Consider the following 15,859-nt stretch of genomic DNA (forward strand, 5'->3'; position numbering starts at 1 on the left):
AAATTTCAGCCAATTAGGTTTATTGTGAGGACAACTGAGCAAAGTCCTACAAGGTACAGATCCAGCACAGCACAGAGACACACCTTCATAGAGTTTTCATATTGCTATGCTAGTCTTAATGCACTACTATGTAGGCTGTTAGAATCAAGATGTTTTCAGAATATAGAAACAACTCTGCAGCTACTGGCTTTCTCTTTCACTGCAGGTCGAACACAACCCTGGGGCCCCAGGGAAAGCACAGGGCCCAATGAGTCCTCCTCTTACCTTCCTTTTGTTGGTGGGGTTGACGTAGAGGTAACTAAGGACAGTCTTCAGACCCACTTTGTCATTCAGCTTTTCATAGGTGGTACCATAATCAGTCGATCTGCAGGTGAGGGAGACACAGAAAAGGAGAGATTGTTTTACCACCTGAGGGATCATGTTTAAAGGAGAGCCAGGCTCTCTTTCAGTCTGCATCTTTGTTACCAAATCACATGAATTCTACATAGTTCAAAGGTGACATGACTTTTAGATGATCCACTGGACTCATATCTGCATCTGAAATTACCTGCTTTGCTCGGGGCCTTTCTCCAAGACCTACTTTTCAGCGCACTGTAAAGCCACATGGTAAGAGAAGCTGTTGGAATCTGATCCCCCTGGGGCACTCAGTCTATGTGGTACTGTGAATGGACAGGAGTTTCCACTAATGGGAGCTGTGCCAGGTCACAGGGATAGGGTCAGGTAAGCTTTGAGGTCACTAGAGTGCAACAACTTTACAGCCCCTCAACTGGGACGGAAGCCAGAGAACCCTCAGCAGGGAAGAAAGTTCAGTCCCCAATGGCTTGCAGCATCCAACACTCAAACCAGGCTTCACTGGGCAGAGGGCCGGGTGCTTTACACAGGAGCAACGGTGTGTCAGAATGGAAAGTCAATGACATTGAATTGCTGCCAGTCATCCATCAGGCCAATTATCCTGCTGGCTACCTGCTCTTCCTTTGGGCCTAATTTTCCAGGGCTCTGACCTTGTACCAAAACCACAAAGCAGAACTCAGAAAACAAGAGCAGGCCAACTCAGAAGCCCTAACTCTCCATCTTGTCCTGCCATGGGAAGGAAGGAGAGAGCTGGCGTCAAGATCTGAGGCTCATCAGCTAAACTCTCTGCCACACTCTGGCCTATATTTCCCACTCCCACACCCACACCAATCACCCTCACTTTTCAAATCATTATTATCATGTTCCCATCATGACACTTGACTAGAATATCAACACTTCTCCCACTGGAACTTTGGAACTTTGAAGTGGCCTTATAAGTTGCTTGCATTTGGCTTCATATTTCAGTTCCTCTGGCTCTGTCCCTCCCCAAGTGACTTCCTGTCTCTCTCTGTCCCTTGATGTTTTATTTTGCTAATTTTCTCCTGTTCTGGCCCTTCACTTTGTAAATCTGTAGCCAAACTGTGTGACAATCATTAAGAACTTCCCCTATCTCCATCCACCCTGCCCAATGGCTCCAGCCTGGCTTAAATTCCCACATTCCCTTCAGCAGCCCTCTTCCCATTCAATCGCTCATTCCTTTTCGCAACCAAAATGGATTCCCCACATTATTCACCAAAGCATACATGCCCTGTGCATTCCTCCTTAAATTTCCAGCACTACCATGACTCGTGTGTGTGTGTGTGTGTGTGTGTGTGTGTGTGTGTGTGTGTGTGTGTGTGTGTGTGTGTGTGTTCTATTTCCATAACCATAATGCAAGTAGTTCCTCCAAACCAAGAAACTTTAGAGAATGCTATGGTAAAAAAAAAAAAAAAAAAAAAAAAAAAAAAAAAAAAAAAAGCATGAACTCTAGGTGTAGCAAAATTTTAGTTTCATTCCTAGCTTAGTAGCTTTTTGATTACACAACCAAGTGCCAGTTACTGAACTTGCTGGAGTCTCAGGTTTCTGATCTGAAAAGTGGGGATCATTTAATCTCACATGTTATGTAAAGGAAGCAAGAATTAACATATGGAAAATTTGCTAACAGGATGGAGACATAGAGAAATGCTAGAAAATAAATGTAGATTATGGCCTGAGATTAACCTCAGTGATAGAGCTCAGGACCTGTATTCTGAAATATCTGAAAAAGGAAAAAAGAAAAAACTGAGGAGGGAGCTGGGTGGTGGTGCACTGGGCTAAGCACATGATAGTACGAAGTGCAAGAACCTGTGCAAAGATCCTGGCTCCAACCCCAGGCTCTCCACCTGTAGGGGAGGTTTGCCTCACAAGAGGTAAAGCCGGTCTGTAGGTGTCTGTCTTTCTCTCTCCTTCTCTATCTATACTTCCTTCTCAATCTCTTTCTGTCCTATCAAAAAAAAAAATAAAGTTGAAGAAAAAAAAAAACTATGAGGAATACTTTGATAGAGTAAGGAGGAAAAAAGCATCTAAGAAAGGAATAAGAATCACTTGAGTCTTATAAGTACAAAGAGGGAGAAAGAAGAGGAAGAGAAGGTGGAGAAGGAGGAAGAGGAGGTTGCTGTCATGGGACATACTCAATGGAGTATTACTCAACAATTGAAAAAATAGTGTTTTGGTGAAAAACTGATGGAACTGATGGTCAAGAACAGCTACTAGATGATTTCACTCATATATGGAATATGGAGAATTGAAGGACATAAACTTGGAAATATATATTCCTGACCCTGTTTTCCTGAGAGGGAAGAGGAATAAAGAAGGACACCCAGAAGTCATATTAGGTGTAGGAGTGGCTTGGAAAAGATATACATATTAGGGGCTAGGGAGTGGTACATCTGGTTGAGGGCACATGACAAGGCACAAGGACCCAGGTTCGAGCCCCCGGTCCCCACCAGCATGGGGAAGCTTCACGAGTGGTGAAGCAGTTCTTCAGGTGGTTACTTTGTCTCTTTTCCCTCTCCTTCCCTATCAATCTCTGGCTTTCTCTAGCCAATACATAAATAAAAATAATAAAAATTATGTATATATATTATATATATCCCACCCATATCTAAGACTTTGGGAGAAGTATGGTGGTTATTATGGGGGGGCATAACTTTGCTGGTAGGAGTTATGTAGAATACCCCTATTATCTAATAATTGTGTAAATCATTATTAAAGTCCTAATACAAATGCAAAAAATAAAATAAAACACACTGGTTAAGGCACAGTTAACTCAATATGGTTGCAATAGGTATAGAAACTATTAAAGTGGGGTTGTACAGTAGAAGGGAGATTGCTCTCAATTTTGAGTACAAGGGGGGAAATATGGGCTGGGTGAGTGTTATGGCAATTCTCTCCCTAACTGGATTGACAGGATTGCTAGAGACAAGCCTCAGTGGTCACACATGACCTGGGGCATGGTGGCAGGGGTAAATCATTTGTCAGATATTGAATATGATGAGATGCTGTGGTTAGGAGATTCTGACTAAACTGACTTAGCAGAATTAGTGCTAAAATTAGGCTCTGGAGGACAGACCCAAGGATAGCACCTAGTTGATAAAGAGGTCAGAGGATAGTGATGAAACTTTTAGTCAAAAAGAAACTCTTAATCAAGTGAGCTGTAAGGCATGAGCAGCACAAGAAGCTTAATTGGTTTAATTGGAGATTACCACAGAACCTCTTCTGAAACTTTAGCTTTATCATACCATCAACACAGCACTAAGCTATTTTCCAATGAGCAACTCTTGCTCATGCTATATATAGCAAACATTTTCCTTATAAAAGCTGAATTCTCAGGGTTCCCTGCTTGACTGATGTCACAACAAACTTCCTTCTAGAATCCAAAATACCCTCATCAAAGGCAATGTGCTCAGCCCCACACACAGAATCACCTTGCACAATCACCACAGATCTGAACCACCTCTGTTGTTTTGTAGAAGTGGCTTCTGCGAACAGGGACTTCCCTTCACAGAATAGCCCACATTCCAGTCCCTCCATGATTCTGGCAGTTTCTGTTCTTTCTGACAGAAGGGAGCTCTACACTTTGTAAATGACTTGAGCAGCCAGTGAATGAGTGAGATCAAACATATCCTGAACTCTGTCCATGCATGCATGGACTACAAGCTACACCCACCACAGAGTTCTGTGGGACTTCTTATTTTGCCACTGCTAGAGACAGCTGTGCCCCCACAAGTCACTTGTCTAGAAATCAGATCATCCTCCAGCATCCAAATACCTAGTGGTGGGTCCAATTAGAAGAAAGACTATTCTCCCCAGTTTTAAAGTCAGATTCCCAGTCCTGACACTGGTGCCTAACTCTCAAGTTTTCAAAAAGCTGGGCTCATCATACCTGCCATGGAATGGTACTACTCCATTCACCAATTTAGAGGCAAATCTGGGTGGTGCCCAGAGATGGGCCTTCCAGGGATGGGTTGCCCTCATTTAGCTTATGCCAGACTCAGTAAGCTACAAGTCATTTCCTTGTTGTGCATATGTGAATTAGTGTGCATGTCTGCACAAACATGAATGAAATACATACATGCCCCATCTTGTTTTTTCTGTCTTTTGTTTAATTACAGGGGAATGAACCCAGGGTCTTGTCTGAGGATTACAAGCTACTAAGAAGATTCCCTTGTTCAACTTTTTCATTCTTGATTAAGAAAAAGGAAGAGAGGCAACATCATAGTAGTGTCCCCACAACCAACCATGGAACTCCCCCAGTGCTGTCCATGGTGATCTCAAGTAGTTCTGGAGTTCTAACATAGAACCTCACATACAATGAGCTGTGGGCCCAATATTCTAGTCACTTTTCTGTTTTTAATGAGTCATATCCAGCTTACACAGGAAACAACATGTACAGTTAAGAGGCAACCACGTTTCCTCCATGTATGGAAGACTTGTTTTCATAAACACATTGTCTTGAGATGTTCATTCATTATTTATTTATTTTTACCTCCACGGTTATCGCTGGGGTTTGGTGCCTGCACTACAAATCCACTACTCCTGGAGGCCATTTTTTTCCATTTTGTTGCCCCTGTTGTTGTTATTGTTTCTAGGAATTGTTCCATTTCTTCCAGATTCTCTAGCTTCATGGCGTATAGTTCTTTATAGAAGTTTCGCAGGATTCTCTAGATTTCTGTGGTGTCAGTTGTGATATCTCCTCCATTGTTTACAATTCTATTAATTTGAGTCTTCTCTCTTTTTTGTTTGCTGAGTCTGCCTAGGGGTTTGTCAATTTTGTTCAATCTTTCAAAGAACCAACATTTGGTTTCATTGATCTTTTGTATGGTTCTTTTATTTTCGATGTTGTTTATTTCTGCTCTAACTTTAGCGATTTCTGTCCTTCTGGTTGCTTTAGGGTTCCTTTGTTCCTCTTCCTCTAAGTCCTTGAGGTGTGCAGTAAGGTCGTTCATTTGAGCTTCTTCTTGGTGTTTAATATGTGATTGTATGGCTATAAGTTTCCCTCTCAGTACTGCTTTAGCTGTGTCACAAATATTTTGATAGGTTGTGTCTTCATTTTCATTTGTTTCCACGAATATTTGAATTTCCTGCTTGAGTGAATCTCTGACCCAGTGGTTCTTAAGGAGTACCTTGTTTAGTTTCCAAATTCTGTGACTTTTAATAATTGTCTGTTTGTTGTTAAATGTTAGTTTTATTCCACTGTCGTCTGAGAAGATACTTGGGATGATTTCAATGTTCTTGAATTTATTGATGCAGTTTTTGTGGCCTAACATGTGGTCTATCCTTGAGTATGTGTTATGTGGATTTGAAAAGAAGGTATATTCCAGTTTTGGGGGGTGAAGGACTCTGAAAATGTCCAAGAGGTCTAGTCTGTCGATCTCTTCATTCAATTCTCTTGTATCTTTGTTGATTCTCTGCTTTGTTAATCTGTCTAAGTGTGAGAGTGGGGTATTGAAGTCTCCCACTATTATTGTATTACTATTGATGTATTTTTGAAATTCTTTCAGTAAGTGCTTGACTTATTTAGATGGTCCTTCATTGTGTGCATAGATGTTAATAACTGTTAAGTCTTCTTGGCTGATTGATCCTCTAATCATTATGTAATGTCCTTGCCTATCTTTTAGTACTTTATTTAAGTTAAAATCTATCGTATCTGAGATGAGAATGGCTGTTCCTGCCCTTTTTTGTGGACCATTAGCCTGTATGACAGTTTTCCATCCTTTCACTTTAAGTCTGTGTTTATCTTGTTGTGACAGATGGGATTCTTGCAAGCAGCATATGGTTGGGTTATGTTTTCTGATCCATCCCCCAACTCTGTGCCTTTTGATGGGTGAGTTTAAGCCACTGACGTTTATTGATATTATGGATTTAATGTATTGTAGTGCCATTGTTCAAAAAAAATTTTTTTTGTTTGCTCTGATATATTGCCAGTATTGTAGTGATGTTCTTGTTTATAAGAGGTCTTTTAGAACCTCTTTTAGGGCCGGTTTGGTGATGGTTGCCTCCTTTAACTGTTGTTTGTCTAAGAAGGTTTTGATCCCTCCATCTAGTTTGAATGAAAGTCTAGCAGGATATATTATCCTTGGTTGAAATCCTTTTTCATTCAGGGCTCAATAGATATCTTGCCATTCTCTTCTGGCTTTTAGAGTTTGAGTGGAGAAGTTTGCAGATAATCTTATGGGTTTTCCCTTGTATGTGACTTTTTGTTTCTCTCTTGCAGCCTTTAGGATCCTTTCTTTATCCTTACTTTTTCTCATTGTCACTATGATGTGTCTTGGTGTCTTCAGGTCTGGGTTGATTCTGTTTGGTATTCTCTGGGCCTCTTGAATCTTGATGTCCTTTCTGTTATTCAGGTCTGGGAATTTTTCTTCTATTATTTCCTCTAGAATGTTTGCTTCCCCTTCCTCTCTTTCTTCCTCTGGCAGGCCAATTATATGAATGTTACTTCTTTTGAGATCATCCCATATGTCTCTGTTGTTGTTTTCAGTGTCTCTCAATCTCTTTTTAGTCTCTTTCACCTCTTTCTGAGTTTTCTATAAGTCATCCACTGTCTGACTAATTCTGTTTTCTGCTTCTGTTAGTCTGCTTTCCCTTGTCTCAGCTTCTTTCTTCATTACAGCTATTTCAGCTTTTAGTTCTCTAATCTCAAGATAATCAGTATTTTCCTTGGGGGGATCTCAACTGTTGTTTCCCTAATACTGCCATTCCTTTCCTCCAATGTTGTTTTCATTTCTGTGATTAATAAATTTATTATTGCTTGCATACTTTTCTTATCTATGGTTACTTCTGGCTGATTTGTAGTTTCTTCTGGGCTCTTGTCTTCATTCATTGGAGTAGCAGTTTTATTTGTTTTTGATCTACCCATTTTTTTGATTTATGTGTTTCTTTTTTATGCTCTGTTGTTCCTCAGTTGTTGTGTCTTGAGCACAAGCAACACTGTACTAAATATGTTTGTGTCAATTGCACTCACCAACCTCAGGAATTACATTAGCAAGTGAAGCAAGTATTGAAAAAGTTTAATCACTACCAGTTAACCAAACAATTTCTCCAGTTCATGAAAAAATAGTAACCAAATCCCAGTGAAGAAGAAAGAGAAAAGAAAGAAGGGATAGCAAGAATAGACAGTTATGCGAATCTACTATCCACTGTATATTCTAGGGGTAACAAGAGGGGAAAGGGAAGTAGAGCAGAGATACACACATAGAGAGTCCACTCTGAGTCATATTTCTTCCCCAAAATAATTCACAAATTCAGAAAGGCAAAGAAGAAGGAAGGAAGAAGTGTATGACAAGATAAAAAAAAAAAGAAAAAAGAGATGAGAGAAAAGAGAAAAGATAAGAAAAAGAGCTGTAATTAAAAAGCAGTGAAAGGAAAGTTTTTTTTGATTACTTTGTTTTTAATTTAATTTAATTTAATTTTTTTAATTAGCTAGGAGAAGGAGGGAGGGGAGAGTCTGTAGAGGAGGTAGGAGTAACTAGACAAGTTCATCCCACAATAGATTAGATGCCCACTATCCTAGCAATGAAAGATACCCTAAGAGTTAATTCTGATCAACCTAAAGGGGGGGGAAGATATATGCCTTTATATAATATTAATAATAAAATAGAGCAGGGTAAAAAAAAAACTGTCCCAGATTACCTCAAATCTCGTGATCAGAGGCAGCTGATTGTTAAGAAAGAGAAAAAAAAAAACCTCAGGACTAGACAAGGATAGCTGAAATAGACAGTTATGCAGATCTACTATCCACTGTATATTCTAGGGGTAGCTAAAGGAAAAAGGAATGTTGAGCAGAGATACTCGCAGTGAGAGTCCAACTCTGAGTCAGAATTCTTCCCCAAATAATTCCCAAATATGTATCAGTGAATTCAAAAAAGCACACTATTTGGTGGTGTGGGGGATGGGGCCTGTGGCTTTGGAAGTTGTAGGATTAAGGAAGAAAGGATGGCAAGAATGAGAAAAAGAAAAAAAAAAGAAAGAGAGAGAGAAAAGTAAAAGATAAGAAAAAGAACAGTCATAAAAGAGAGGTGAAAGGAAAGAGTTTATTTATTTATTTATTTTTAATTATTTAATTAGCTATGCGGGGTGAGATGGGGGGGTTTGACTACTTAGAGAGAAAAAAGGCCAGAGGTTTCAGAAGGGTATAGATTTAGAATGAATGATACTCCTTGGTGGGACAGGAATTTTGGTTAAGAAAGGGGCTCAGCAGGGGAGCCTGCTAGGAGCTGGTCCCCAGGGACTGGTTATGGGGGGGAAGGGGGAAGGGGGTGTGCTTAATAATTTAAAAGAAAGAAGAAAATTTTTTTCCCTTTTTTCCTACTCTATATTTTAACCCAAATTAAGTTATAGTCACCTCCTTGGTGTTACCGCTAGGACCCCTTATTGACTGGCATACTAAAGGCAGAAAATCCTACCGTTTCCAGAAGATGTGGTCAGAGCTAAAGCCACTAGCAGTTTCTCAGTCCGCCATCTTCCAGGAACCCCCCCGTTGTTGTTATTGTTGTTTTGCTGTTGTTGTTGCTGTATAGGATAGAGAGAAATGGAGAGAGGAAGGGAAGACAGAGAGGGGGAGAGAAAAATAGACACCTGCAGACCTGCTTCACAACTTGTGAAGCAACCCCCCTGCAGGTGGGGAGCCGGGGGCTTGAACCAGATGTTTCTGCGTTTACATATGTGCTGTTTCATAGCATGTATGTTCAACAGTTGGCTGTATTCCCAAAGTTCAGTCACTGAGATTTATTTATGTTGACACATCTAATCGCACCCATGAACTGTTGGAGAGCACTTTAGCTTATGAACACATCACTATTTATCCTTCCAACTACTGATAATTATTTGGGAGTTTATTTCTTTTAAAATCTACCATCATATACCATGTTTGGATGGAAAAAAATCTTACACACAACTCCATGAGCATTTGTGAAGCCAAGCTTTTCTGGTAAGATATGTCTACGTGTGACAACTACTCAACTCTCTATGCATGGTTTCTACCTTGTTGGTTGCTGACACAGTTTTGTCCAACCAAGGAGGTGGGAATCTCAAAAGAGAAGTTCCTTTAGTCTCCAGCTCCAGCAAGTGTTTTTTCCCTTAGTCTCCAGGTCTGAGAATACATCCCCTGACTAGCCTGCTCTCATTTGACCGGGAGCCAGGGACCCAATCATTCCAGAGCATCTGGTCCCCGCAGCCTGGCTTGCTGAGCACTGCCCCAGGATGTCCATTTCAGACACCGTAGGTCACCTGCTGAGCTGCTCCACCTCAGGTACCTGCCGGCTGCCTAACTGGATCTCCTGGCAGTTGACCACTCAGGTACCCGGTGCTTGCAGACAGACTGGATATAGATGTTCTCTTCAAGCCCAGTACCCTTACTCTAATTTAAATAGACATGCTTCACCAGGACCCTGACTCCTCTGAATCCATCAGCCACTCAGGAGCTCGTGCCTATCCTATAGGCTTTCAGAAGAGATCTGTGTGGGTCCTCCATTCCTGAAAGAACACCCCCCATCTTCAACAGCCAACTTCTGCTCCTTCCCCAAGGCCATCGTTGCAGTGACAATTACTAGAGTTGAGTGGTGATATCTGTCTGCAAGCTCTTTATCCTCTAGTGAGGATTCTGTCAGAGAAGCTGGTGGCAACAAGCAGATGGGCTGCTATTTTAACAGTAAAAAGAAAAAGTAAAGTAAAACGTTCACACAATGTCACCAAGTCAATCTCCCAGTAGAGCAGAATTTCTTTTCAATGGGCCTGTTTTCTACGCCCCTACCAGAAGGAAAAGAACTGTAAGGCTCCCTGCCATACTCAGGGTGCACATCAGATATTCAGGGTGGGAGGGGCATACAACCCTTCTAATTGAGCTGCACCTTTTCCTCCCAGAACAACTGGGCTCTCTCTCCTCTGACTCCAGAGGTCTAGAAGCTAAGGAAGTGGGAAACCACAAGTCTGTCACTCTCTGATCCTCCTATCAAACTCTCGTCTCAGTGGACTCCAGTCTGTGGTAACATCGACAATTAGAAAACCACAAAAGCATGGTAGTTCCTTTTCCTCTTAGCAATTTTATTCTGATATATATTCTAATATCTAGTATGGACTCTACCAATTTCCACCTGATAAGTTATTGAACTTCCCCTTCATTAGTGGTTGTATGTCAGTGGTTGTAGTTCAGGGCTAGTGAACTTTCTTTCTTTTTTTCTGTGAAAAGGACAGACAGTAAACATTTTAGATTTTTCCCACTTTGGTCAAAAGAACTAAAGTCTGCCTTTGTAACAAAAAGAAAAAGAAAAAATAAGATCAAACAAGATACATAATTGAATGGGCATGGTTCTGTTGCACTCAAGCAGTATGTACAATGAATAAATGAATTATTATGTACAAAGCCAGGTAGGGCATACTTTGATGTTTGTTGCCTAACTGACTGAAACACTGCCCCATCAAACCCCCAGCCAGGGTCCCACATGGCTTTTATCCCTGAGATGTTACACAAGATGCTGGCCAGAGTCTTCTCTTCCCTAACTCATGCTTCCCTGGTGTGCTATCATATGCAGTCAGGGGTCTGCCTAGACCTGTCAAATTGTGGGTTTCAACTTCATACTAGTTTTCTCATGGGACCTCTCATCTCCCATTCTCCCAAGGAGGCTATAGGTGGCAGTGGTCCAGATTGTCTCCTTTGTGAGGTCTGATATTAGTTATCTGGATGGTTATTAATACTAGCTCTAGTATTAATTACATGCTGGGAAATTGTGCAGATGCAGTCACAACCGCCATGTTGCCCCCTCAGGCTATTGCTAGTTCCCACGAGATTTGGGACATTCTCTGAGAGCCTGTTCTGCCATGTTGTGCCCTCAGGGCATTGTCAATTCCCCCGCAATAGTTGGAGTGTTTTGGTTACTCCTCCCCCTTCCCATTCCCACAAGAATTATTATCCTACCCTGGAGTGCTATGATTACTCCTCCCCATTCTCATTCTCACGAGAGCTATTCCCATAAAAGCCCTTCTTCTTCCGCACCTCACTCTCTTGCTCACCTTTCACTTGGGTGATTAGACGCAGGGAAGGTAGCTGAGCGAGGAGGCCATTTTTGCTACCTCCACGTGGCCCAAGCTGATTCTCTTTCACCCAACTCTGAGGTTCCAGCGCAAATAAAGGATTGTGTTCCCTTTCTGCTCCAAACTTCCTTTTTCTGCAGCCCGCCACCGCTGCAAGCAACAATTATACCCTGGAGACTTTTCCTACAACTTCAGCCTACATCTTCCTCTAAATCTCTAACATCACAATTTAAGGATTCCCTATTTATCCTCTGAGTATGCATATGTGCTTCTTCTCTTCCCAGCAAGTGCTAAAAGCTCTTTAAAATGCAAAAATAGCAGAGGAAAGATCTTCTGAATTTCTGACAGGGCAGACCACAGTTGTGAATGGAGAAAGCAGAAAAACAGGAATAGTCATAGACAACTAGGTTTGAGTCATAAGAACCATCAGGATGAGCAATTCACTTCTATTAACCTTAACTCTGACAAGAGGACTTGGAGAAGAGTGGTAAGATGTATGGCTTAGCATTTGATAAAGATGCTTATGTGAGAAGTGTTTAAGGGTACCTTTTTTTGTTGTTGTTGTCTCCATAGTATCCCTGGGGCTTGATGTCTGCACTACAAATCCACCGCTCCTGGCTACCATCTTGTTTTGTTATTGCTGCTATTGTTGTTTTTGGATAGGACAGAGAGAGAAACTGAGAGAGGTAGAGAAGACAGAGAGGGGGAGAAAATGATAGACATGTGCAGACCTACTTCACAACTTGTAAAATGACTCCCCTGTAAGTGAGTCATTTGAACTGGGATCCTTGTGCTGGACATTGTGCTTCACACTATGCACACTTAACCTGGTGCACTACTGCTTGGCCCCTACAAGAGTACCATTTTTATAAATACCTTTGACTGCATTGCCCTTAAGGGTAACTGCATTTTCATCGCCTTGATTTACAATTCTTTTTTTTCCCCCAATGTAATCTGTTCCCCTCTGGTGGGAAAGATAAACAGTGATCTTTTTAATTTCATTCTTCTTTTTCTTTATTGGGAGGGGGAGTAATGTATTACGGTCCATAGTAAAATATAGTAGTTTGTATATGTGTAGCACTTCTCAGTTTTCCACATAACAATTCAACCCTGACTAGGTCCTCCTCTGCCATCATGTTCTAGGAACTGAATCCCCCACTCCCACCCCAGAGTTTTTACTTTAGTGCAATATACCAACTCCAGTCCAAGTTATGCTTTGTGCTTTCCCTTCTGTTCTTATTTTTTTAACTTATGTCTATGAGTGATTTATACTTCTTTTTTTTTAGTTCTTTATTTTATTTTATTTATTTATTCCCTTTTGTTGCCCTTGTTGTTTTATTGTTGTAGTTATTATTGTTGTTGTTGTTGTTGGATAGGACAGAGAGAAATGGAGAGAGGAGGGGAAGACAGAGAGGAGGAGAGAAAGATAGATACCTGCAGACCTGCTTCACCGCCTGTGAAGCGACTCCCCTGAAGGTGGGGGGCCGGGGTTCGAACCGGGATCCTTATGTCGGTCCTTGTGCTTTGTGCCACCTGTGCTTAACTTGCTGCGCTACACCCGACTCCCTGATTTATACTTCTTACACTTACCAAAATAATGAACAATTAAAGAATATTTGGCCACTGTTCCCGGTTGCCATGCTAGAAGCACAGTATGGTGCAGTAGTGTGAGAAATCAAAACATAAACCATGCTTCAAATTATGGAGTCTAAGAAGACACCCACCAGCCCTTCCCCTTGAGTGGAGTCCACTGAGAAACACTGAAAACTGTCAAGAACCAGAGATCATATGCAACTAGGGGTTCTAGTCTGTGGTGAACCACAGTGCATCTTAAGGTCAGGGTCAGGAGCTTTTACAACACAACTCCAAGCCAACAGCTGCCCAAAGACTCTTTAAGATCCAAATGGAAAAACCATTGATGTTCCCCTTTGGCCTATTCTCTTTCTCATCTTGGGGCCAGTTCCCAGACCCACATTAATTTGTATTTTTGTAATGGCAGAATCCCAGCCTGACCACAAATAACCACAGGCAGGTGAATGCCAAGGCTGAAACTCGCAAAACTCTCAGTGACCTCTTCTTGTTATCTGACTCTTCAGCTGCATTTTCTGTTCTCACAAAAAGAGGCACAGTGACACAGGTAATTAATCTGTCACCATGTGCTCCTGCCCAGCTATTTGCATGAAAGTCTTCACTGGATTCCAAAGGCATAACATTGGAGGTTAACTGACTCTGGAGACCAAATCATACTGAATTCATGGCTTATGATAGATAAAATGTAGACTCAACAATAGCACCAGTCTACCAGAGATTTAGGTGGGAAGGTTGGGGGGTTGTAGGGCTGGCCAAATAGTCAGATATTCCTAATTATGAATGCATTTCAGTTCTCACTGAAGAGTCTGAGTTCAAAAGGGGTACTGGCCTGCAATTCTGGAGATTCAAAAATGCCAACTCTCTCAGCAAAGAGGGCTATTTGTGTCACACATATGACATAAGAAAATAAATCATGATGAAAACACCAAGATGGTATAACATAGAATAGTTCATTATACTTTCTTATGAATATGCTGTAATAGCAATCACTAAGGGAAAACTAAAAGAAGTATGTATTTAGCCCACAACATATTATTATAAAATACTATTAAAAAGAAAGGTAGACATCAAGGTTTTGACATGGGAAAGATTCTAAAACACATTACTTAACTGACACAGGCTAAGATGAAATGGAAATGTTTTGGAGGTAGGATCAGGTGGTGCTGCAGCTGGTTAAGCACACAAGTTACCACGTCCAAGGACACACATTACCATGCACAAGCCCTTTGTCCCCACCTATGTGGGAGAAGCCTCACAAGTTGTGATGCAGGGCTGCAGGTGTCTGCCTTTCTCCCTCTCTATCTCTCCCTTCCCTCTCAATTTCTCTCTGTCCTATCAAAAAAAAAAAGTCATAAGCTGCAGTAGATTCATTGTGCAGGCAAGTATCAAGCCCCAGCAGTATATCTACTGGCAATAAATAAATAATGAAATAAAAATTAAAGTTTTGGACACACACACAAATAAATGATAATAGAAGTTCCTTCTGGGTAAAGACCTGGGAGGTTAATGATAAGGACATGTTATATATATATATAAAGTAGCAATGGGAAAAAGAAGTTATATCCATGTATCATTTATGCAGTGAAAAGGTCACCAATAAAGTAGTTTATTACTGAGTTGCTGTGATGCAGATGAGTAAATTAACACATCTGCATAGGAAATCTATTATAGAAGGGCCATTTGAATTTCAAAGGCAGCCCAATATAAGCATAAGAGGATTCTTTTCAAACTCAAGCAGATTTGGTTTCAAATCCAGCCTGTAGAAACTCAGGTTAATTACATAAGTCTCGTGTTACATATCTGCTCAATGGGAATAAAATGTTGCCTTCAGAGGATTACATTGAAGCTTAAATAGCCCTAATACCATGGAGTTCACTGTCAGTTGTTGGAGGATCCTGTGTTAGGACAATAATACAATCACTGGAGGAGAAATTGCCGAATACATTTCTGCAGAAGCAGCAATGGATTTAGTTACACAGCTTCCAGTACAGAGACAGACTCTATTTCATTCCCACCCTACTAGCAACAAGCTACCAATGGCACGTGGAGACATGCAGGGGATGTTACATTTAATCAGACATAGCCTCCAGCAGGTGGCCAGCCCTTGCAAATTAAAGTCTAGGGAAAACAGACTCAACTTTCTTTTTCACTGAGTTTTTCTGAGGAAAAATAATGAGGCATAAACTAGCAGGCTCAGGACAGTTTTTGCAAGGCATTTCTGTCTGGGAAGTAAGTATTTACCATTACCCTTAAAATTCTAAGCAGTTCTTCATGGCTGTTTGTGCATACCTAGAAACCCCCAGAACAAAATGTATAGCTGCCTAATGGAGAAATGTGAACTAATGGAGTGGACCATCTCTCCACTCTCAGAGATGATAAAATTAAGTCCCATTGATTTATAAACTTTTTCCTTCTTAGAGATAAGCATGGTCAATTATGTTATCATTCAAAGCGAGTTTATTCCTCCTGGGAATAGTCAGACTTGTAGAGAAGAAAGCATCATTTTGCTGCTTTCCTCCTTTGTGAAGCCTCTCATCACAACTGTCTCTCATTTCATCAAACTCGGTGTCTTTACCATTCAGAAAGTGCTGTGTTACCACTCAGAACCTGCTCTCTCTAGAGACAGAAATGTATCACTTGCTGTTGTTTTGTATCATTATGTAACCATTGCTCATGAGGCTTACAGAGTAAGTCCTTTGAGGTCAAAAGAATACCTTAGATGTCTCTGTTACCCCTACAGCATGCTAAATAAGACCACATAGGAGAGATACTCTGAGTAAATGTGTTTTGAGGACTAAAGAGTCAGATTTAGACAAATGTCCCTGTGATAGGGAAAATGCTCCACAGTGACAGACTAACAACCAAGCAG

The 15,859-nt window shown here is 41.0% G+C and overlaps 1 protein-coding gene across 1 annotated transcript in view; it reads right to left on the reverse strand.

Moving 5' to 3' along the window:
* SORCS3 (sortilin related VPS10 domain containing receptor 3) overlaps window positions 1–15,859 on the reverse strand; it is a 795,336-nt gene that overhangs the window by 472,216 nt on the left and 307,261 nt on the right. The window contains exon 3 of the mRNA XM_007530390.3: window positions 265–364. Coding sequence (XP_007530452.2) covers window positions 265–364 — 100 coding nt within the window. The remainder of the gene's footprint in view (window positions 1–264; window positions 365–15,859) is intronic.

This window comes from Erinaceus europaeus, chromosome 14 (genome assembly GCF_950295315.1).
Source record: "Erinaceus europaeus chromosome 14, mEriEur2.1, whole genome shotgun sequence".
In the NCBI taxonomy this organism is placed as follows: Eukaryota; Metazoa; Chordata; class Mammalia; order Eulipotyphla; family Erinaceidae; genus Erinaceus; species Erinaceus europaeus.